This window comes from Panthera pardus, unplaced genomic scaffold (assembly GCF_024362965.1).
Source record: "Panthera pardus isolate Hobbes unplaced genomic scaffold, ASM2436296v1 HiC_scaffold_24, whole genome shotgun sequence".
In the NCBI taxonomy this organism is placed as follows: Eukaryota; Metazoa; Chordata; class Mammalia; order Carnivora; family Felidae; genus Panthera; species Panthera pardus.
The window spans coordinates 94,031,130-94,056,432 of NW_026526810.1; the positions used below are offsets into that span (position 1 = coordinate 94,031,130).

General features: G+C 38.9%; 1 protein-coding gene across 2 annotated transcripts; it reads right to left on the reverse strand.

Moving 5' to 3' along the window:
• Window positions 1-25,303, reverse strand: GMFB (glia maturation factor beta). 2 transcript variants are annotated; one of them, XM_053889435.1, is made up of 8 exons: window positions 25,192-25,303; window positions 20,453-20,549; window positions 18,755-18,804; window positions 18,036-18,086; window positions 17,229-17,313; window positions 16,243-16,316; window positions 8,727-8,809; window positions 1-4,274 (listed from the first exon to the last, which is right to left on the reverse strand). In XM_053889435.1, exons 1-7 carry the CDS (start codon window positions 25,192-25,194, stop codon window positions 8,771-8,773), a joined length of 399 nt encoding a protein of 132 aa, XP_053745410.1. In that variant the 5' UTR covers window positions 25,195-25,303; the 3' UTR covers window positions 1-4,274; window positions 8,727-8,770. The 2 variants fall into 2 exon arrangements, with proteins under 2 accessions (XP_053745410.1, XP_019307311.1); XM_019451766.2 differs by lacking the exons at window positions 1-4,274; window positions 8,727-8,809 and adding an exon at window positions 10,800-14,509 and having other exon boundaries at window positions 17,229-17,311; window positions 18,037-18,086.

The following is a 25,303-nucleotide window of genomic DNA, read 5'->3' on the forward strand; positions in this document are numbered from 1 at the left end:
TTTCATGTGTGCAAAATATGTTCTTTATTGTTATTGTTCTGTTCTTATGTGTCTTTTTTTTCCCACAAAATCACACAAAGGTACAATCTAAAGATGGTGAAAAACAAAGATTTTAGGTGTATAAGGACTTTCAATACATGCATACATCCATGTAATAACCACCCCCAAACATGATACAGAACCTTGCCACTACCCCACATAATTCCCTCATGACCTGCCGCCAGGCAACACTTTTCTGCTTTCCAGTACCATGGATTCGTTTTATCTGTTCTTGAATTTTATTAAATGGAATCCTATGCATTTTTTGTGTCTGCTTTTTTTGGCTCAGGATAATGTTTTGGGGCTTTTCTCTTTGAGATTCTTCCACATTGCTGCATGCATTAGTAACTCATTCATTTTTTAAAACTTTATTAAAGTATGATTTACAAAAAATAAAATGTACCCATTTTAAGTGCACAATGAACTTAGACAAAATGATACACTCAGGTAACCACCTACAATCAGTATGTTCAACATTTACAGCACCCCCCCAAAAGATCCACTGTACCCCTTCCCGACCCCCAGCCCAAGGCCATCACCGAACCAGCTGTCATTACAGAGTAGATTTATCTTTTCCATGGGATCATTGGAGTTATACAGTATGTATTCTTATGTCTGGATTTTTTCAGCATGTCTCAGAGATTCACCCATGTTGTTGCTGTTGTTGTTGTATTAGTTCATTCCTTTTTATTGCTCTGTAATATTCCATCACATGAATGCATCATAATCTGTTTCCCATTCTCCTATTGATGGATGTCTGGGTTATTTCCAGTCTGGGGCTATTATGGATAAATCTGCCATATATATATTCTTATCCAAGTCTTTTTTTGTGAATATATATTTTCATTTCTTTTAGGTAATTATTTATGAGTGAAGTTTCTGGGTCATAGAGAGGGTACCATGTTCTTTTGTCGTTGTTGTTGTTCTTTATTGTTTTTAAATCATTTTACTCCGACTCCATTTCCCCTTCCTTTTAGAATCTGACTCTTGATTTCCGCTCAGGTCATGATCCCAAAGTCGTGGGATAGAGCCCCATGTCAGGCTCCGTGCTGAGCGTGGAGCCTGCTTGGGATTCTCTCTCCCTCTCCCTCTGCCCCACTCTCTAAAATGAAGAAGAAGAAGAAGATGAAGAAGACAAAGAAGAAGATGAAGAAGAGGAAGGGAAAGGGGAAAGGGAAGGAGGAGGAGGAGGAGGAAGAGGAGGAGGGGAAGGAGAAGAAGAACGGTTGTCAAGGTTGGAAACTCTGGTCACTCCAGGCACCCTAGGATCACCCTCTTTACTATGTCACCACCTCCCCAGAGCCCACAGAGCAGGGCACAGGGGTCCATTGCCTGCAAGACCCATAGACCTCCGATCCCTTTCCAATTTAGGAGCCTAACCACTATCTCTTCATTTCCTCCCAGACCCCACAAGCCTTCATTCATCACCCTACCCCTCTGGGACACCCAGCTGAGTCTCCTCAATGCAGTTAGAACTTTCACAAAAGGCAAGGAGAACTGTTGACTTTGAATGATTTCTTCTTTCTGTCCTGCCTGCAAAAATCCTCAAGCAAGGAAGCCTAAAAGGCCTAGCCACCTTCACAGTGTGGGGGAAAAAGGGAATACAAAAGAAAAACACCAACAATTATTTCAAGAAATTATTGAGCCACCTTTTGAGCACCAGGGGGTGCCTTACATTCTCTATGATAGCTTTGCATGTTTGATTACCTGAGACTATAATCTGAACGTCCTCTATACTTCATCCTCCCCCTTATTGGAGATTCTGCCAATTTGATCTGTGAGTTATTCAGGCTCACTGGGGTTACAAGGAACAGAGTCGTGCTCGCTCAAGTTGCATGGGTTTATGGAAGTTTATTCTAAGAATGGACCGTGAAGTAGAGGAGCTAGGTACTGAGGAGGCAGCCTCCTGGGCAATGCTGTGTCTCACCAGGACAATATCCCCAAGCAGACCACACAGATTCTTTGTCTTGCTGGGAGTTCAAACGTGACACTCAGCCACAGAGGGCAAGGCCACTTTCCCACTAAAGGGAAAGCAGTAAACAGAACCCAGGAGTACGTGGGATCTCAAAGTAAGGCAAAACCATAAATAACACAAGTTATGAGTAGACCAAAACCATGTCTAAGCAGAAGTAAAGTAACCTCTCCCTCCCACAGGCACTGCTTCTTTTCCTAAACAAGAATGGGGAAAGTATTCAAACTCTGTAATAGTCAACAGTCCAAATGTTCACTGCTTGGTTGCTACTTGTTTCTACTGTTATTGATACTACCTCCTAGGCTAACCTCATTCGTCGTGAAACATCACAGAACCTGACACTGGGAGTCTAGGAATGCCACTGGCTTGGAAAACATGGGGGAGGGGGGAAGCCACCCTTTGCAGATATGACATAGTAAACCTTGGTGCCTGGAGGTGCTATTCAGCTAGCACTGAGCGCCAGTCCCAAAGGCTTCTTCTACATGTGGTAACTGAGCCAGATAATGAGTGCCGGGGTATGTTTTTTTCATTTGTTAATCTTTGAATTTTATACTCTTTCGTGGTTAATCTTTAAATTGTACACTTTAAAAATCTTTATGCATTTTTGCATTTTATAATTTTTTTAAGTAAAAAGTCCATAATTATTTTAATGTTTATTTTTGAGAGAGCAAGTGGGGGAGGGGCAAAGAGAGAAAAGGAAAGAGGATCTGATGTGGGGCTCAAACTCACAAACTGTGAAATCATGACCTGAGCTGAAGTCTGACACTCAACTGACTGAACCACCCAGGGGCCCCAAAAGTTCAAATTTTTTAATTTTTTAATGTTTTATTCATATCTGAGAAAGAGAGAGAGAGAGAGAAAGCACAAGCGGCAGAGAGAGAGAGGGAAACAATATGAAGCAGGCTCCAGGCTCTGAGCTGTCAACACAGAACCCAATGCCAGGCTCAAACTCACGAGTAGTGAGATCATGACCTGAGCTGAAGTCGGTTGCTTAACCGACTGAGCCAGCCAAGCGCCCCAAAATTTCATAATTTTTAAAAAACCTATTTCCCGCCAGTTCTATTGGAGTAGCTCCATTCTGTTTCTCACAGAAGGTCGCAGGCTAGTAGAACAGTAATGAAGTTCCACTTATGACCTCCAACATCACACGGAGTCTCACCTTCGGAAGCCTGAGGCACATGCCAGCCCTGCCGTGTCCCACCCTACAATGTCCTGGGCTGTTTGGACTAGTGTGGGCAGGGCTGAAGGAAACTAACGAGGGAAGGGGCAGGACACTGGGGCTTGCGGTGGCCAGGAGCCACTACCACCCCCAGGCCTAATGGGTTGTAAAGGGAACTTAATCTGAATTTGTAATGTGAGAGTGGCTATGAGGCAGGAAGGGGCAAACATGGGCCATGGGTATAGGAAATTCAGATTGGTTTTGAGCAAGCCAAAGCTGTGAAATGGAGAAGAGATTAGCAGAGTCAATGGCCAGGTGGTTCAACCGCAGGACCAATGGGACTAGAAAGGGAGGTACTTTATTACCCTAATGGCAGAAGATCAACAAACTTCTGCATTTGAAGTGAAAACCAGAAAACTTGGTCTGTGTAGCTGAAGCTAGGTGCTTCCATTTCCCCAGGCCATATTCCAATTTCAGTGAAGCTCAGTTGTACAGCCATCCCTAGGTCAAGCTCTTCACTACCATGAGTAACCTCACAATTAATCTCACGACCAGAGATGGATTAAACTGAATACCCGGAAATTTCAACAAGGAATGTGTGCTACCAATATGAGAAAGACTATACCACCTCACTGAGAAATATAAAAGACATAGCTAAAAGATTTTCCTTAACTGAAGTTTTAAAAGATGTCATTTTTTCCCAAATTAATTTATATTACCACGATTGTAATCAACATCCCAAGGAGATTTGGAACTAAATTATTTTAAAGGTTACTTAAAGAATACAAGAAAATACCAAATAAATATTTGAAAACAAAGAAAGGTGTATAAATATATATATATATATATAACATCTTATAAACCTGCAGTAATTAAGTATGATTGAGATACAAAAATCATCAAACATTATCAGTACATTAGAATAATTGCTCCAGAAAAAGACCAAACTCCATGTAAGAACTCAACACTTTCTTTAATGTTTATTTATTTTTGAGAGAGACAGAGACAGAGAGAATGTGCAGGGAAGGGGCAGAGAAGAGAGGGAGACAGAATTCGAAGCAGGCTCCAGGTTCTGAGCTGTCAGCAGGGAGCTCGACTCGGGGCCTGAAATCACAAACTGTGAGATCATGACCTGAGACAAAGTCAGATGCTTAATTGACTGAGCCACCCAGGTGCCCCAAGGATCGAACACTTTCTAAAGGAAGCATCCCAAATTATCAGGAAAAAATATTTTTAGATGTGTTAAGCTTTGTCGAGGTATGTTTAATAATTTAAATTCTTTTTTATATCATATAATTAGGCCAATGCATGGCTAACCATAAAATGGTAAAAAACACATAAGGTTGTCAAATCTTTGGCCATCGGTGTAGTTTTTAAACCAAAAAACAGTGAGCTATGGGGCGTTGGATGGCTCAGTTGGTTAAGCATCCAGCTCTTGATTTCAGCTCAGGTCATGATCTCATGGTTCATGGTATATAGTCCCATGTTGGGCTCTGTGCTGTTAGCTTGGGATTCTCTTTCTCCCTCTCCGTATGCCCCCGCTTACACATGGGCACTCTCTCTCTCTTGAAATAAATAAATAAACTTAAAAAAAAAAAAAACTTAAAAAAAATAACCCTCAAAAATAATCCAAAGCATGGAAAAATTCTTTTGAACAAAAATATCTTTAGCAGTAATTTTGGAAACATCCAAAATATCTAACAAGAGAACTGTTGAGTACACTATGATATATGCACTCAAAAAAATATTATGAAACTAACTACCTTTATTAATAGTTTTTTAAAGGAAGAATATATATAATATTTACAAAAATTGGATAATACCATATACAATTATCTCCTATACATAGGAATGGATTGAAAGGAAACTAATATATATTAAAATGTTTTTTTCTAGTTTTATTGAGATATTATTGACATATAACATGTAAGATTAAGGTGTACAGTCTGATGATTTGACCCTTGAAAAACACGGAAGTTAGGGACGCTGACCTACCGCATAGTTGAAAATACATGAATAACTTTTGAGTCTCCAAAAACTTAACTACTGATAGCCTACTGTTGACTAGACACCTTACCAATAACACCAACAGTTGATTAACACATATTGTATATGTATTATACACTGTATTCTTACAATAAAGTAAACAAGAGAAAAGAAAATATTGGAAAATCATAAGAGAAAATACATTTGCAATACTGTACTGTATAAAAAAAACCCCACATATAAATGGACCCATACAGTTTAAACCCGTGTTATTCAAAGATCAACTGCAGTATTTTTTTCACATGTGTTTATAAAATATTTAGCTGTAGTGATGCTGTTAGCTGCCTATTCCAAGATAAAAGACCTTTGTTGAAATATAAAGTGTTTATAAAATATTTTAAGGACTCTGAAGAAGTTTTGTTTTCCTTGCTTAACTGTTAGATCTTACTAATAAAATTTGTATAGCTTTTAAACATATAACTGAAAAATTTAAATCAACAGGTGGGGTGGAAGAGAAAGTTGAGGTAAATCTCCCAGAATAAGAACAAAAAATATAAGAGATGAATAATAGAAAAGATAAGAAAATTAGAGTCAGAGCAAGTAGTCCACCATCCAAACCAGTAAGAGTGCTAGGAGGGAGCAAAAATACGGAGGTTACCAAATAAATAATGGGAAAAAATTGTTCTTTGAATTGAAGAATGTGAATCTCCAGATTCAAATAGTCCATCAAATATCTACCACAATGAATGAAACCAAATCCACACCGAATCACATCATGGAGACATTGCACAATATCATAACTAGGGAGAAGATCCCAAAGGATAAACGTAACTTACAACACAATTGGAGTCAAACTGGCATCAGACTTCTTACCAGCATGTTGCAACTAGAAGGTAGAGGAGCAATGCCCTTAAAATTCTGAGGAAGATAATTTCCACCCTAGAATTTCAACCCGGGAAAGGGGATAGATAATTCGAAAAGGATTTGATAAAGGGCTAAAACTACAGAGTGAGAAGAGATACCACAGTCCTAAAAACTCTGTGTTCCCATCCCAAAGTCCATGGAAGGAAGGAAGGTAGTGGTTACCAGGATTCAGAAAGAGAAGACTGTCTTGAGTAGATAAGTGACTTTCAATGGAGGGCCATAGCCTGCCGAGGCCCTAATGTTGTGACTGAGGGAAAAAATACCTGTCTTCCCTTTCCATCCTCCCTAGAGATTGGCTGACCTCCAGCAGAAACCTGAGGGCAAGGGAGCCAGCTGATGTAGTTCCTAAAGGTTGGCCTCCTGGGGACAGAGACCAGAGTGAAGGGTGGAGACTGACAGGTTCTGGAGAGGCAATCAGAGAATATCTGTCACAGCAGCTGAACCACCAATCAATTGTGAAGACGGAGTAAAAACATTTTCTGAAATATGAAAACTCTCCTCCCATGTACCATGAGCTTCAGCAAAATGAGTTAACAAGGTAGGGAATACATGAGACCCAACCAAGTGGTTCCAGCTAAGAAGCTTCAGAACAAAATGCTCATGCCTATAGAGCATCCAATACAGATTTTAGAGGAAGGATGGAAGGTGGGGAAGGAGGTCTTCTAAGAAGGGGGGGGGAAGGGGGGAACTGATATTTTTTTTCACTGAGAATTATTTAACTACAAGTTACTTAAATGTATGTAATTTCGACTCTCCTTTCGTACTTGAAATCTTTTGGAACTGACAGATTTTATTTGTTGAAGCATTTAGAAGAATTGCTAGGCATTTGACTAATCTGTTGGAGGTGTTCAGGAAAAAAACAATAACTACATTGAAAACTAAGAAAATGGGGGGGGGGGGTCATTATTAATCCAAGTAAAACAAAAGTTATAGAAAGAGTAATCATGAAGAAACCCCAAAAGGCCATCCAAAGATGCAAAAGATAACTTCTAGGAAAGAATCAGCATTTGAATGCTTGCCCTATTCTTGGAACTCATGGCCAATCAGTGTTAAATAGAGAAGCAGTGACATCCAAAAGAACCACAACCTTCTTTTACCAACATGTGCATGCACAAAAAGGAAATCAATCCAGGAGGCTAGTCTTCTCACCGGGAGCAGGCACAGAAGCTAACGTCTTCTCCCTCCCCTCCCCCACACCAGGGGGATAAGTGCCAGTGGCAGAACAAGAGAACAGGACTTGAGGGCAAGTATTTCCTCCTACCTTCCCCAAAGCCACAAATTCAGTGTATGCTGAAGGAGAGAAGAGGTTTGATTCAAGTACAAGATTGGATTTTTAAAATGAATCTGAACTGAAATCTTAGTAATAGAAAGAGGCACTTATAACAACCAGCCTGAAATATGATGGAAATAGATCACCAAGGAAGCTTTTTAACCAGAGGAAAAAAGAGGTTTGATGGGGAACAGAGGTAGCAATTTTTGAAAAAAACCTCCCAATTTTTTTTTACACGAGTACATTTGAGATTCCCTATTCAGACCAGTTACATAAATTAGAAAACTATCAGATGGTGGTAAGTGCTAGGCAGAGAATTAGAACAGATGTAAAAAAAGAAAAGAAAAAAAGGAAAAAAAAAACAGATGTGATATGATGGTGACTGTGTTGCTACCTTAGGATGAATGATCAGGGAAAGTCTCTGTGAGAGGCAACATTTAAGCTCAGTTCAGAATAAAGAAGCCAGCCAAAGGAATATGGAGGAGGTGAGTGCAGAGAAGGGAGAGTGCGCAATCTTCCCAGGAAGAAGCTACAGCTAGTGAGAATGCCTGAGCATGGTGTGTTTGACAAATAAAAATAGGCCCCGTATAGCTCGGGTGTAGTGGGCTAGGAGAATGGGACAAAATGAGACCAGAGAACCATGCAGGGCCCAGATGTGAGAGCTGACACTGATGACAGAGGAAGCAAACTGTACCCTCCCTGATGGCAGCAAGGCAAAGAGGCATGTTTCTTGTGGGCTGAGGAAGGGAGCTGAACAAGGGACACAACACAAGATGTCTATCTGGAGAAGCAGGGTGCCTACGCCAGAGTTGACTACCAGAAGCTAAGACCTGGGAGGGACAGTGGTAAAGCCACTAGCCATAGAAGACATGATCCATGTCAAGGGACTTCTAGCCAAAGTCCTCAATGGGAATTGGCAAAGAGCTCACAGAAGCATTCAATGGAGAAATAGAATTGGTATTTGACATTGGCTGCACCCCAGAAGGCCCCAACTCTGATTACATTTGTACCAGGTTAATGAGTCTTTTTTTGCTCCCTTAAGTTGCACCCCTCCACTAATCCCAGAGGGCCCAGAGACAACTAAGGAGTGGGGGAGCAAAGCAGGACAACGAGGAACAGACCACACCCCATCCCCACAGTGGGTTCTCAGCCTGAAGTGGACTTGATGAAAGTAGAGGCTAGGAAAGAGAGATGAGGGAGGGAGATTTTTTTTGGTTGTTATTATTTTGGTTCTTTTTTTAAGTTTATTTATTTTGAAAGAGAGAGAGAGCAGGAGAGCACAAGCAGGGGTGGGGTAGAGAGGACAGACAGAACCCAAGCAGGCTCCTTGCCATCAGCGCCATCAGCACAGAGCCTGATGCAGGGCTGGAACTCACCAACTGCAAGATCGTGATCTGAGCTGAGATCAAGAGTCGGACGTTTAACCAACTGCACCACCCAGGTGCCCCGATGGAGGGAGCTTTAAAGGAAGTAAGACATTGACATTTTTGACGTTAGACTAGACTGGAATTTTTATTACCTGAAAAAAATGAGTTACAGGGTGCCTGGGTGACTCAGTCTGTTAAACGTTGGACTCTTGATCTCTGCTCAGATCATGATCTCATGATTCATGAAATCAAGACCCATTTGGGGCTCTGCACTGACAGCGTGGAGCCTACTTAAGATTCTCTCTCCCTCTCTGCCTTTTTCTCATTCTTTCAAAATAAATAAACTTAAAAAAAAAAAGAATATAATTCCATAATTCTTTAGGGTTCCCAGAAAAACTGTGGGGCCAGAGGATTCCTCCTACAGAGAAACCGATAACCAAACACATCACAATGGATTTCTTGGAGCAGATGTTTTCTTCCTTTTGCTTGTTTGTATTTTTTTTAATGTTTATTTTTGAGAGATAGTGAGAGACAGACAGACCGACCACAAGTGGGGGAGGGGCAGAGAGAGAGGGTGACACAGAATCTGAAGTAGGCTCCAGGCTCTGAACTGTCAGCACAGAGTCTGACGCGGGGCTTGAACTCATGAGCTGTGAGATCATGACCTGAGCTGAATCAAACGCCCAACCAACTAAGCTACCCAGGCACCCTGCTTGTTTGTATTTTCTAATTTTTCTCTAATGGTATTGGTTTTTTTAATTTTTTGACAGAGAAAGCATGCGCATGCACATGGGGGGGGAGGGGTAGAAGGGGGGAGAGAGAAAGAGAGAGAGAGAGAGAGAGAGAGAGAGAGAGAGAGAGAGAATCTTAAGCAGGCTCCACACTCCGCAGAGCCTGATGTAGGGCTTGGTCTCACCATGGTGAGATCACAACCTGAGCCGAAATCAAGAGTCAAACACTTAACTGACTGAGGCACCCAGGCGCCCTTCTCTAATGATACTGGTTTAATAAAAGTTTTGTGTTTTATTTTCCTAAAGAAGTTACTATATTTAGTTTGACAAATAGACTTCATAGTTCAAATGACATTTGAGATCATTATTGAAGATTGTTATTTTTGACAGGCAGCAGCAGCATGTGGAGGGTGCTGGTAGGGGATGTGGCCCAGAGCATGTGCCCAAGAAAGAAGGGTGTTCCATTACGCTGGAGTGTAAATGTAGGGAATCGTGGTAGGTGAAACCAGAGGTTGTGCTAGAATTAGGTACCTTTGCATGCAAGTAAACAAAATAAGTAATGGAGGGTTTCCGATAGGGGTAGAACCGAGAAAAACCTGACCAACCAACCAACCCTCCGAAAGAGGGGGCTCTGGGGCGCCTGGGTGGCGCAGTCGGTTAAGCGTCCGACTTCAGCCAGGTCATGATCTCGCGGTCCGTGAGTTCGAGCCCCGCGTCAGGCTCTGGGCTGATGGCTCGGAGCCTGGAGCCTGTTTCCGATTCTGTGTCTCCCTCTCTCTCTGCCCCTCCCCCGTTCATGCTCTGTCTCTCTCTGTCCCAAAAATAAATAAATAAATAAATAAATAAATAAATAAATAAATAAATAAATAAATAAAAAACGAAAGAGGGGGCTCTGGGGGCACCCAGGTGGCTAGGTTGGTTAAGCATCCGACTTCGGCTCAGGTCACAATCTCATGGTTTGTGGGTTTGAGCCCCACATCGGGCTCTGTGCTGACAGCTCAGAGTCTGGATCCTGCTTCAGATTCTGTGTCTCCCTCTCTCTGCCCCTCCCCTGCTCACACTCTTTCTCTCAAAAATAAACATTAAAAAAAGAAAGAAAAGAAAGAACGCCCCCTGCCACTACAATCATTTTAGCATCAGACCAAGTTTTAGAAATTTTTATAATCTTGTTACATTCTCCTTCACCCATCCTATTTTTGCCAAGTGATTCCTGTTTATTTTGCCTTTCAGTTTTTCCAGAGAAAGTAAACTGAATCTGTGTGGCTCATGCAAAGACCACAACTGAGCCAGGCAGGTAAAAGTAACTCTATAAGGCAGAGGAGGTGAGAAAAAAAAAGAAAAGCCGGAAGCCTTTTCATGTTAACATTTTATTTAAACCAGTACAAGCACCATGCTTAACAGAAGACTGTCCAAAATAAACATGCAATATGAACTAGCAGAGACTGAAATCACAGCTTAAGAAGTTGTGCCAGTTGTTGATTTTGTTAAATGATGACAGGGAACTGTTAAAGTTCACAAGACTAAACCATTAATGTTTCAAGCCTCCTGAATGAGATTATATTGGACCATCTAGATCAGTGGGAACTGCCCTGGCAAGTTAGTGATCTCAAACAATATTCAAGTAATATACGTGTATGAACTATATTCCAAAAAGCAAGAAAACACAGTTTCTATCACAACCTTAACATAGTTGTTTTGAATATTAACAGGAACATGGTCACGGATTTGAAATGTCAAATGGCATAACAAGAAACAAATTTCTCAAGAATATTCAACTTGGGACCATTGATGTTAAGTGGCCTATAAGATTTACATTCTTCCAGAAATACAAAATGAGATTTGTCCAGAAATGTTTGAGACACTTCTTCACATAAGTTGTAAAGGCTCAAATTCTGTAGATTCCAGTATTATCAGTCTATTGAACAAACAGGGAAAGCAACCGTACTAAGAATATTTGAATTGATAGAATACAAGTTACTCTCTACTTCCACCAAATATCAGCATTTAAACTCTTATGAAAATATCTATTCATCACTAGTCCACATTATGGATTAATGACATTGCTCAGGTTTTAAAGGAGTCCAAACATTTTTTTAAGTATACCTTCCTTACTATCTATATACGTGGGGAATAAAGACAGCCAAATTTAATTTGGCAATAAACTCCTCTAACTGGAAATTTTTAGTTAAAGTGTCGGACCAAGATACAGTTTATGGCTACATGTGACTCCTGAAAATAGGAGATAAAAGGGGACAGAAAAGTGCTGACAGACATTTTGCTACAAAGATTATTTAGTAATGATAATAAAAAATTTAGCAACACCCTCTTAAACAAGAGTATGTTTAACTGCACTAGGCATTTGGTAAACTTTTTAGAAACAGACAATTTGAACATTTATTTTAGAAGTCAATTAAACAAAAACAGTCTAACAACCTTTCTCCTAACATGATTGCTTCAATACCAGAATGAAGTGAATACTACTCAAAATGACATTTTGGAATTTCAGCATAGTAACCTGAGAACAGTTTTCTTCATCTGTCAGTTATGCTGCCACAAAAACCATACTAAACACATGCTAGAATTACTAGCTGGCTCTATCATTACATTAGATGCTATGCAGAACTTATTATGCAAGGCCAACAATTTCAAAACTAATGCTGACTTAGAAGACCATGAAGGAGGCTCCCAGGAAAAAAAGCTGATGCCAACAGGGAAAGATTAAGATATGAATGAGAATAGCTGCACCAGAAAGCTATGGAATGTAAAAACTGCAATTGTCAAATCTGGAGTTACTTTTTGAGAGAAGGCAGAAAAAGAGAGCAAATAGAAATATACTTGAAAAGAACAATGCAAAAATTTGATTAGATGGGAAGGAAATTTTATATAAAAGTCTGAGAACACTCTGGAGCATACAATTTAGAAGTCTCCCTAGAGGACAGAGGGAGTAAAAACACATTCTACTGCTTCCCCAGTCTTATTTACTGTCTTGTAAAATACATGTTATAGACAAGGCATCAACCAAGGTCAAAAAAGCATGATTTATCATAGCTCTTTGCCCCTGTTAGAGAACAGGGGAACTCAGTTCTGTTTATGGAGGTCAGTGAGGACTTTCAGTTTAAAAAAACCAAAAACACGCAAGACAAAAAAGGAACCTCATTAAAAAATACATTCTTGCAGCACTAGTTTCTCTTATTGCTGCAAACCAGGTGAAACGAAATCTCATTTCCTTCATTTAAAAACATTAAAAACACTCTCCATTCACTTGGGTTATATCTGCATTTCTACAGAATTAGAAGCATTATTCTCCAATATCAAAATAGCTGTTTAAAGAATTCATAAACTTCCTGGGTAAAGTTCTCTCTCCTTCTCTTTCTCTCTCTCTCTCGCTCTCTCTCTCCAGAAATTGGAATAGAGAATCTTTCCCATTCGATAACCAAAACAAATGCCCACTCTAGCACTTCCTCATCTCCAACTAACTTCCTACTGCTTCCTGTTTTTTAGATTAGTGAAGCCAAACCGCACTGGCAACAGAAGATTCAATATTGTGGAAATTCCAACTATCTTCACCTCTTTATTAAAGTTGGCACAGAAACCTCAAAAAGAAAATGCAAAGAATGGATGAATGGAAAATATGCCAACATAAAAAAAAATGCCTTTCTAGTTTTGAAATGACTAAGACATTCTTAATATAAGAATCTGCTCACCAAATTTTATTAGTCTTTAGAGTCTCAACGCTGTTTGTCAAATTAAGTTCAACACTTACTTACATGTTGTTAAAATACACTACATATTAGAATCCTTGCTTCATGCCAAAGATGCCAACAAGACTGACGTACAGTTTAGAATATCTTCTGACATTTAGGATAGAAGATGCAATTTCTATTGATGTGTTAATGTTATTAACTCTGGCCAAGGTTTTAAGATAAATAATTTTTCCTATGGCACGAAACTAATCATAAATATACCCAAAGTTACAACTCTCAACTGCCATATATTCACCAATGCAAGCAGATAGTTGGAATTTTAAAAATATGAAGTTGATTTTATTACAAATTTCAGATAAACACATTTAGAAAATTGTTTTACTTGGACCCTTTACAAAAGTATTAATTTCACCAAATCTGGAATACTGGCAGTGTAAAAGTCTTAAACTAACTTTAAAGCTAACAAATCAAAGGCACAGTATTAACACACTTAAAGTAACTAGTGTTCACAGGACAACACTGAGAGGTGCTTTATAATTAAAGTGTTATCAACCTAGATCCAAAACTATCTAGCTATGACACAACCAGGAATGAAGCCCTTGATTAGTTCCAACCTATCAATTTCCAAGACTAAGATGCTATTTTCTATTAAGAAGAAAACCTAATAGTCATAACTATTATAACATCTAACTCCCAGACCTTAAGAATGAATGGCTGATGAACAAAGTTTCTGGACTTGATTAAAAAGATACAGGAAACCAGAGAAGGCATGAACTGATGAAAAATGTACTTGTAATGTAGATTATACTACAGTAAATTACTTTTCATGGCTCAAAATTGGGTCCTTCAAGTCTTTTACCCCAAATTAATTTCAAAGATTTGACAAGTGATAATACGCTATTTTCATATATAAACTGCTAATATCCAGTATTTGTCAAAAGGAGGCAACTGTTGTCTATCACAATCTAATACCCACTTTCCAATAGTGTCTGTAAATAGTAACAAATTCTGAACCATAAGTTATAGAAATTAGTCACAAGAGTGCAAAAAGTCCCTGGAGAGAAGTAGTCCACCTAACAATTACAAATATAAGGAAACACTTTACAAAGTTTCATTACTATGAAGATGATTTCCCCTTTGTTCAAACTTTGAACAAATGAAGAATTTTTCTTTACTGCAGGAAACAAACTGTAAGTAACAGTGCATTTTTAGGCATAAGTATTTATGTCTGGTTCCAGTATGGTCAGGTTAATACATAAATACTTTAGAAACACAGAAGTTCACATTAGTGGAAAAATCCAAGTTTCTCACGTAACCATTCTTCAGTTAGGTCTTCGGTGTTTCTTATTTCAAATACCTTAAGAAAAAAACCTTACGTCATACTTTAACACTCTCAAAAATATATATATATATATGTGAGTGTTGAATATCAAATTCTCCTTCCTTTCATTCATGTTGGTCATGACTTATCTATGTAAATTAGATATACCTTTATTTTTATTTTTTATTTTTTAAAGTAATCTACACTCAACATGGGGCTCGAACTTAACACCCGTGAGATCAAGAGTCACACGCTCTACCAACTGAGCCAGCCAGGTGCCCCAACCTTTACTTTTTTAAAATGCTAAGTACTAAGTTACCAAAGTTTAGCAATCAAGATGGCATAAAACCAAAACTCTCTTAAAAGCACAAATCTACAAATATTCTAAAAGAACAGTTCTGTACATCTTACCCACTAGAAGAGATACCCCAAGTATACACAACTAAAATCAATCAATTAGTTAGGAACCGGAAGAACATACACTGGTCTTCCATAGTTGGAGGAAATACAAGCTGTAGAATGTTTTGATAAGGACGGACTACAGGCCCACAGCCACAAATCTCTGTACACACACAGGCTGGGGAAGTATAATGGCTATAAAGAAACAATGTAATAGAGTAGAAAGGATGGGATTGAGTCCAGATGTGGGTTTGAATCCTAGCTCTGTCATTTACTATTTTAAGTATATATATATATGCATAATTTACTATTATGCAACCTTGGGCCAGTCTTCTGAAACTCAGTCCTTCTGAAACCCAATTTTCCCACCTACAGAACAGGAATGTCACCATCAACCTCACAGTGTCGTGGTGAGGATTCAATGTGATTATTTGTAAAAGTCACTTATAAATTGTAATGCCTTAATTCCAGCACTTTATGGTGTGTGTGAGATTAGAACAGGAATGAGGCTGTCCTTCCTAATCACCCACCCCTTAGATCAACTCCAGGGTGTTCCTATGGTACAAATGAGAAAAAGTAGGGTCTATAAATTGGGGCTGTCAATGACAATCACATGGGCTAAAGGTAAAAGCAGGGGGGAATGAAAGACATCTCCTGGATTGATGATTAAACACCTAAGGAGAAAACACTGATGCTGTTCTTAAAATAAAACCTGAAAGGAAATGTTATTTAATATTATTTCAGTGATGTAATGGTCCATTTCAAAACCTTAAAAGTACACACTTTTACAACTCAAACTAATACGTGGAAGTTAAATAAAGTTTGAGAACAGGTATCTCTCTTACCATTAAACTTCAAAAAATGCCATAAAACAATGGGGACAGTGGAGGCATAAGGACAGTGTCTCATATAAAACAGAATGTTCTAGTTTAATAAAGCTAGTAAGTATTCTTAACAATTTAACTTTAGACTTGGGAACAAGATAGTTAACTGCATAATGTGGAATTTGTTTCATTTAGGCTATGGTAAAGGGCTATGAGAAACTTCAATACTTACTTTTATCTATTAGAAACTACATTACAGAAGATAAAAAAAACTCTCAATAGATTGAATAGTTGCAGTGGCTTTTCTAAAGCTGCCTATATTTTGAATGTGATTTCTTCTAATTAACTTGTAATTTCCATTCAAAAAACACACTTTGATTAATGACTTGTATCATTCTTTTTTCAAACAATAAAACTCTCTAAGTTCACTGCTGTGTTCTAAATAACTTTCACCTGCATAAAAAATACTTAACTCTTCAGATTACTTTAGCTATTGCTCTAAGGGAAAAATAGTATCTCAATAAGCAAGTAAAATACAAATACCACCTTGGTTAGTTCAGCTGTTTGGACTAACTTATTCTTACTCCCAGCATACATCATCTGTTGTTCAGGCTTACATCCTGGAAAAGAGATTAGTATAGACATGAGACTTAGAAATTTAAAAAGTGATGAGTTTTCACTTTTTACTTTCAAAAAATGACACATTTAGGATATTCTTATGCTATTGAGTTTACAAAAAACTTCAGTCTCAGTGTGTATGGGTGTATTTCGAGAGTCTTACATTGCATATTGCCTGCACAAAGCCATAGCTAAATGACAAACAAGGCTGCAGGTCAACAAAAATAAATGAGGCTACATCTCTGTAGATCTTTTACAACCTCGTAAATACTTAAGAACTTTTCAGCACTATTTTAATTTTGACATTAAATATCAAGGTCAATTTTATGGATGCCTAACATATATAGGTTTGGGGATGGTGATGGATCAGTGTGGGGAGATGCACCCTGGACAAAAGTTACTATTTTAAGTGCTAAAGTAAAGTTTAGAGTTCAGAGTTGTGGGCATAATGGTGACAGTACTGGGAATTCTGGTGATAATGGATATACCCTGAATAACAATAAGCCACTTTAATATCTAATGTAAGCTACTCTGAAACTATTCTCAAGATTATAGGCGTTATCATCAGTAACTACTATTTTACACATAAACACAAATATATATCATGATTATACATGAAGTTCATGTACTCACACACAAAACTAAAACAGAAAATGTATGCTGGTATTTTAAAATGTCCCTACGTTTCATATTCCTTAAATGTGTGTATGATTTGACTGATGAATTACACTTCTAGAAATGTATCCTAAGAAAACAACTTCTTTCTAAGGATGAATTCATGTGCACATGCACACATACCTCTATTTAGGTTAAGTCAACACTTTACATCTTTAAAACAAGCATAAAACTTGTCTTATATAAAAATGGTTTAATTATATCAGGACGAAATATACTATATAAAGGGATTCACTCACCAACAGGACTGGAGAAAATAAAGCACAGAGGATATGAAACTCTTCCATCATCATGTTGGTATTTATAACTATACACAATGAAGGTTTTTCTCAAGTTAAAGAAACTAAAATTATTGCTCTATTTGAGACAAGTATCTACCGACAAAGTTCTGAAAGAAATATACACCTGGGGAGCTAGTGAGTGGTAAATTTCTCTCTTATCCATTTGGGCCATACCTTTATTATCATTATCTTTCCAAAAAAGTATACACGAGCCCCAAAGTTAAGTTATTAAATCATATTATCTCTCAAAAATATATTAAAAGTGTAGATTTAGTATGGAGGTTTTCTTTCTAAATTTTTATTGTAACCACATAATAGAAGGAATTTTTAAAAAAGGAAATAATTCATCCCACTAGTACATCAACTTCCCATTTTTCTTAGTCCAATATGTGCATACATTTTTTTTTAGAGAGACACACAGAGAGAGAGAGAGAGAGAGAGAGAGAGAGAGAGGGGAAACATAAGTGGGGGAGGGGTAGAGAGAGTGGGGGACAGAGGATCCAAAGTGGGTTCTGGGCTGACAGCAGACAGCCTGATGCACGGCTCAAACTCACGAACCCTGCTATCATGACCTGAGCTGAAGTCGGACACTTAACCGACTGAGCCACCTAGGTGCCCCCGTGCATACATATTTTGATTGTAATCATGGTGTAGGAGAAAATTTTGTAAAATATAGGTCTTTTAAAAATTGAACAAACCAACTTCGTAAATAAAATTCTGACCACTAAAGGAAACAAATCTTTTTAAAGCACCAAGAAAAGGATATCGAGGTTGTCGTTCAGGCAGTTCATCTTTAAGTTCATCCGGTGAAATGCCCTAGCACCATAAAGAAAAAAACTTTTTAAACATTTTCTTACCCAGAATACATTAAGTATATACCAAGTACCTTATACCAAGTACCCATTCTATTAACAGATATAACTTCATAACCACATCCCACAACATAAAATTTTAGGTTACTACGTTGTATATAAGCTGAGATTCCTAAACCCTCAAGCCAATGAAAGCCCACACCAGCCCACTCAGTTTAGTTCCACTTATTATCTAAATAGCCGTGTTCATGTTTCAGCTGTCAAGAAATTCTGAATAAGATAATAGGCCACTCCTCAAAGGAGCGTCTGATTTGGAAAGAGAAAAAAGTTAATTTTTTTTCAGTCTAAATTAGTTACTTAATTTGACAAACTAAACGCTTAGGTTATAGCATTTTAGATTTTAATTACTGGCTGAACAAGTTAGAAGTTATAAAGTTAACTGAGTTTTTACTGGACGTGTAGCCCTATCTTCGACCACTTACTACATTGGTTTCATTAATGTTTTAAAGAATGTGATTAAATTAGCAAGACAATGTGCTACATAATAATTAGCACATGCTTTTCATGCATAATGAGCATGTATTTAGACTCATTTTAAAAGGACACATAACTAACACCGCATCTTTCAGCAATTGCTTAACTATAAAACTGTACTTAGCTGATTAAACAAACCTCGAGCTCTTCATCCAGTACCACCAGGCGTTTATCCTTATCAATCTTCACTAAAATAAAAATACAGTATAAGTAAACTGTGATTCTAATGTGACCTTGATCTACCCAACTCACAGAGTCTCAGTCCTTTTTATGGCATCTAAAATTAAAACATTAAGAAACACAAACATAAAACTCATTTGCAGTTTAGTTTATGGTCTAATTAGCTAGCTGTGCTTTTCAAGCAGTCAGCATTTAAAGGCTTTTACCCACAATTCTCATCACCTAATTTGCTTATTTAGAATTTTACATCAACTCCTTACATTTCCTGTGTATCTGAAGAATTTTGTAACTCAAATGCAACTTCCTTGATAATAAAAAAAGGTCTGAAAGGGTGACTATAAAGGAGCGTGGTCTATGTAGCACGGTCAGAACTGCAAAGGAAAAGCGGACCAGGGGTTAGGATAGAACCACCACTAGATTTCCAGCTTCTCCAGAGTCCAGATTTCACAGTGCAGTATGATTATTCTGACATGAAGAATTACCAAACAGCAGTGATATCTATATGCAAATATATGTAACATAACCTGAAGCCAAATTGAAAAATGTTTGGATAATCTATGCCTTTATACTTTTCCATTACTCTGAAATGTTGGCCAGTTTTGGTTTGTAATAACTTCATAGTAAATTCTGTAAGATACAGTAAGATCTGAAATAGCTTTATCTTTTGCAGCAAAATGGCACTGACATGAATGTTCACTTTTAAGAACTGTATGCCTACGTTGTAGTATTTATTTGTAATAGAACCAACATTCGTGACAAGTTGTCACTGCCTCGTTAATTCACATCTGCTGGATGCCTCTCTGTTAAGCATAGTTATAGAGTTCTACAATGTTACCCCCCGCCCTTCCTTCATCCTCCTAAATCATCACCCACATCTTAAATATTACTTAAGAATATAAAAGAAATCTGCATAACATCAGCTACAGCTCACAATAGAAGAGGTTATATGCAAATCATTCTTTCCATGGTCAGAAGTTGGTGACACTTAAAAGTACTCTCCATGAAACTGGGGTTCAAGTCTAGAATTGAAATGAGGCCCCAAATCACTTTGAAGACAATGCTGAACATTTTACCATTTTAGGTGCAAGCAAAGGTTTCTGGCTGAGATTGAATGACCAGGAAATTTTTAGTCTCCTGAGAAGTTAAAGGATGCAGCTGGGTGGGTCACTACCATGACCAGGTGACTAAGATCATCTTCTCCAGAGCTGTGTAGGCAGCTGAGGAGGGAGGCAGGACACTCCACCTCTGTTCTATGATAACAAATATTACTTATTTTCTAAAGTGATCTAAAAGCAAGGGGGAGGATTAAAACAGGAGGCGGGGCGCCTGGGTGGCTCAGTCGGTTAAGCGGCCGACTTCGGCTCAGGTCATGATCTCGCGGTCCGTGAGTTCGAGCCCTGCGTCGGGCTCTGTGCTGACAGCTCAGAGCCTGGAGCCTGTTTCGGATTCTGTGTCTCCCTCTCTCTGACCCTCCCCCGTTCATGCTCTGTCTCTCTGTCTCAAAAATAAATAAACGTTAAAAATAAATAAATAAATAAATAAATAAAATAAAACAGGAGGAGGCATATTATCTCCTGAAGTCTCAGTTTATTCAATGTAGCTATAAGATAAAAATCAACAGAGACCATGTAACTGAGGCAATCACTTTTAGCTTACTTATGATGGCAGCATTGTTCGTTTCTTTGCGAAAACGAAATTTTCTCAGCTTTTCCACTAAATCTTCAGCAACATCACAAACCACCAAAGACTCACTCTAGAAAAGAAAAAAAAAAAAATGTATAAAATGCCATGACTTCAATACATGTACATGTGAAAGTTATAAAGCTTAATACCTTTAAAAACATACTGACATCTACATGTCACAATTAAATGAACATGAAACACCTGAACACTTAGAGCTTTTAAATCTACCAACCTTTATCTACATTAATCATACACATTTGCTCATCTAATGTGTAGGCTATGCCTTAACTTTCTCTTTGGCTAATAAATATCTCAAAGAACTAGATATAATAATGTGCAATTTCATCAGAGCCAGAGAAGGGAAGAATACAGGAAAAGTCAAGGATCACTGCTGTTAGAAAATACATTTTTGCACTATGCAAGAAGAACAGGAAAAATCATCTTTATTGTACTTAGAATTAATAAGACCTTGGTTCATTTTTGTGTCTCGCAACTGTGAAAAAATACAAATAAACAAAAGTAAGAAAAGTAAGTCACAAAAGTAAATACCAATACCATTTTATATCTTAACTAAATTACTGTGGGGATTAAAAAAAGAAGTTATTAAGAATTACGAAAGCGGGACACCTGACTGGCTCAGTCTGCAGAGCATGCAGCTCGTCTCAGGGTCTTGAGTCTGAACCCCACATTGGGTGTAGAGAATTATGAATTCTTAAAAAAAAGAATTATGAGAGCAAAACTAGATGAAACAAATATAAACTATACTAAAAGAACCTTTTACAATTATGAAAAAATGTTAGAGATTCTTCTCCAGAAATCTGGCAAGGAAATGACCTAAAGCACTCTTCTTTTAGTAATGCAAATGTATTTTACTGATTGAAAGCATGAGGACAGAAATCTTTTTTTTCCCTTTCTTAATGTGTAAAACTTTGAACACATAGAGGAGAGAGAATAGTATAGTGGAACCCTATGCACTATATCAGTTTCAAACGTTATCAACACATAGTTGATCTTATTGCATCAAAACCCTCCATACTGCCCCCCATGGAAGTCACACGGCAAAGGCCCAAAGTCATTTCAACTGTATATATTTTAGTACGTATCATTAAAATGACAGTATGTGCCATTAATACAAGGATAATAACAATATCTCACCTTAAAAAACCTAACCATAATTCCAGTCTCAAATAATCAAATAGAATTCAAATTCCCCACATTGTTTTTCCCCCCCGCAACAGGTCTGATTGAGTCAGGTACCAAAAGAAGGTCCACATTCTTTGATCTTTTCAAACATGTTTCCCTCTCCTTCAAGAAAATTAGAACATTTCAGAGACCAATGCTAAATACATGTCTCATTATAACCCAAAAAGTTGAAGGCTTCCAATTTTAAGTTAAAATACAAATTTAATAAAAGCCTACTTTTTCGACCCCAGGTTGGGTAAATGAGGGCATAAGTTAAATCAGAAATAGCTATTATTTTAAATTGTCCTTTAATTCAGAACACTGGTAATATGTAAGGTATGACAGACCACAGGATATGCTATTTACAATTAGAAAAGACATCCTGTCAATAGGTATTGTCCAATAAATAAGGTCCTATCCAATAAATAAGGAGTCAAGTGCATGCATCCTATTAGTTCTCCTTAGAAAAAGAGATGTTAAGTCATAAGGAGCTTCCTGAAGGTAGTATTCAACCATAGTCTATTTTCAAGAAAAATATAGAAGTCAAAAAGTTAGAATTTCCATTCTCTCTTCAACCAAGGGTAGAACCCATTAGCAAAACTAATAAATATTTTAGATTCTTGTTTAGGCAAAGACCACAACTTATCACAAAAGTCTTACCTTCCAGCTCTGACACTCAGAGCTGCTTGTGCAATCCTGACATTCTGAGGATCAGAAACCAAATGAAAATCATGCTGTGGTTTGATTTACAGAGCTTGTTTTGGCATTTTCACCCCTCCCAATACCATAATAAGGCCAAAAATTCCTTCCTACAAGAAAAGGGACGCAGGCTCAGTCAATTCTAATTGCTTACAGTTAGCAGAAGCATTTAAGAGTAAGTATAACACCCTGCAAACAACTCTATGTGGGTAAATATCAATATACAGTTAAGTGGAGTGTTGAGCTCGATTGTTCACTTATTGGTTTCTCCAAGTAAGAAACATTTAGTGAGTGTAAGCACCACGGTAAGTGCTAGGAATACAATCATATAAAATAAATAAATAAATAAATAATATGGGCTTGCCCTGAGGGAGCTTCTATTACAGTCTAGTAGAAGACAGACCTACATCCAAAAGGATCAGGTAAGGGGCGCCTGGGTGGCTCAGTTGGTTAAGGGTCCGACTTCAGCTCAGGTCATGATCTCGCGGTCCGTGAGTTTGAGCCCCGCGTCAGGCTCTGTGCTGACAGCTCAGAGCCTGGAGCTTGTTTCCAATTCTGTGTCTCCCTCTCTCTCTGACCCTCCCCCGTTCATGCTCTGTCTCTCTGTCTCAAAAATAAATAAACGTTAAAAAAAAATTAAAAAAAAAAAAGAAAGAGGATCAGGTAAGAAAATGTGTATTTGTTTGTAACTGTAGTAAGAACTAGACAAGAGAGACACAAGCTGCTATGAGAACTTAGGACCAGGGAAGAACACTATGGTCACAAAAGATCTGCCTGAAAAAGGTATCTGAAGGACCAAAACTGCCTATGCAGAAACTCTTTGATTAAAGTGATCATGGTACATGTAAGATAATGAAATGCCAGTATGACTCTAGGACAGAGAATGAGCAGGAACATGGTATAAGAAGAGGTTGGTAGGGACTGGACCACATAGGGCCTCGTGGGTCATATTTTGGTCTTTATCCTATGAGCAAAGGGAAGTCACTAAGGAGTTTTAAGCAGAGAGGTGATGGGAAACATGATCAGATTTGCATGCAGGAAACAGAGTGCCAAGATGAAGAGAGCAAGACTAGTTACTTGGCAAGACTAGTCCAAGTGAGAGATGAAAAGTAGCTTAGATTGATGAGGAACAAGAGAAGTAGGGAAATACTGCTAAGAACAGTTAACACATTATTAAACACTGTGAGAGAAACATGGTGCAATGCCCTTTACATGCACTTCCCCTCATGCTCAAAATAATCCCTTAGAATGAGTTTGTTTTATTATTCTCATTTTGCACGAAACTAAGGTTTGGAGAGGTTAAGTTCCTTCCCCAAAGTTAACACAACTAGTGAAGCCTGATCTCTTAGACACTCTCTTAACCACTACAAAGGAGCTAATGCCAGACTGGATATTGGAGGGGTGACTTAGGAAAAAGAGTTACCGAGATAACTCCAAACTTCTCACTTGTGTAACAGACTAAATTATACCTTTCACTGAGTTGAGGAACACTGAGGAAAAATCAGGTTTGCAACGAAAGAGAATGAGTTCTACTCTGGACAAACTGAGGTGGCTTTGAAGCACCCAAGTGGGGAAAAGCTTCCTAGAAAGTAACTAAATAGTGGGCAATATAGATCTGAACTGGATCTCAGAAGCAAATGTGATACAAATTCACAAGTCATCTGCTTATAGGCAGGAGGTAATTGAAACTATGAATGTAAGAAAAGATGGATAAAGGAAAAAAAAAAAAAAAAAACAGAATGGAAAACCAAGCATTAGACTGGAGCCTAGAACACCTCCATGTGATGTCCAGGGAAGAAAAGTCTGCATGGGACACATATGGACCAACAGTAAAAGTTAAGAGAAAAACAAGAAGTCAAGGGGAAAGTCTGGGGAAAGCGAAAGCTTCAAAAAGGGCAGAGTAAACTGTCCAGAATGCAGATGAAAGGTCGGTTAGGATGAGAATTGAAGAGTCCCTTGGATTTGGTGACCATGACAAGATCTGGGAGATGGGTTGAGAAATGAGTGACAGGTCAGAGATAGGGCAGTGGGGAGCTGTGTTAGATTTCTAATTAAAGAAACGAGCATATTTGAGCATATTTAAACACCCGATAGAAAGATCCAGAAAAATCCTTGTTAGGCAATTGATTTAATTCTCCACTTTATTTTCAAGCATGGGGTTCAACCCATTCGAGGACGGAAGCTAAAGGCCCCAGAACAAACAAAACTAAAGCATTTGACAGATACTTTAAGGCTAAAGCATCAAAGCCTTGGGTCAAAGGTTTCCAGCTGCCCTGACTCATGGAAAGCAAGGATACGGAGAAATCCCGAGCGGCAGGCCAAGGAAGGAGGAGACAGAAGCTAAGGCGAGGCCGAGAGAATGGAATCTGAATTTCCGAAACCTCCCTGAAAAGGCCGCCAGGCGGAAGGTGCTCAGCGCCGGTCTGCCCCTCAGGCCTGGCCCGGGCCCTGGCAAGAAATCGGCGTTTAGGGGAGCCCTTCGCTGAGCCAGACCTCCAGCCCCCTTCGACCCTGCAGTTCAGGAGCTGGCACTCTCCATCCAGAAGGACCCAGGCGAGGGTGACCCAACCCTACTACTGGCCGCACCCCAGTCCCAGGATCCGCTGGGCGGGTCGACCCCAGGCCCGGCCGGAGGATGCTGCCTTCAGGCCGGGTGGAAGAGGCTGCGGGCAGAGGCCAAGTCTCTGGCTGTGGGCACGCGCCAGCAGCCGGGGCGGAAGCGGCCGCCGACCCACCCCAGGCGCTGCCCGCAGAGCCTGGCTCCGGCAAACAGGAGAGCCGGGCTGGCTGGCCCGGCCCTCCGGCCCCCGCCCTCCCCGGCGGCAACTCACCATTTTCCTTCCGGCCGTCAGCAGCCTCTCGCCTTCCCTGGGGCCCCTTTAAGAATGGCACGACGACCTCCTCCCTTCCTGCCCCGTCGCCTGGCAGTCTCCCCCACCCATC

What these genes read in the sequence shown, in the direction of transcription:
- GMFB (XM_019451766.2), bottom strand. An exon ending in GAACAATGCTGCCATCATAA is followed by an intron (nt 18,805 to 20,452) that starts GTAAGCTAAAAG and finishes TTTTTATTTTAG; the next exon opens with TGAAGATTGATAAGGATAAA. An exon ending in AAACAGCTGAACTAACCAAG is followed by an intron (nt 14,510 to 16,242) that starts GTGGTATTTGTA and finishes TTTTTTCTTAAG; the next exon opens with GTATTTGAAATAAGAAACAC.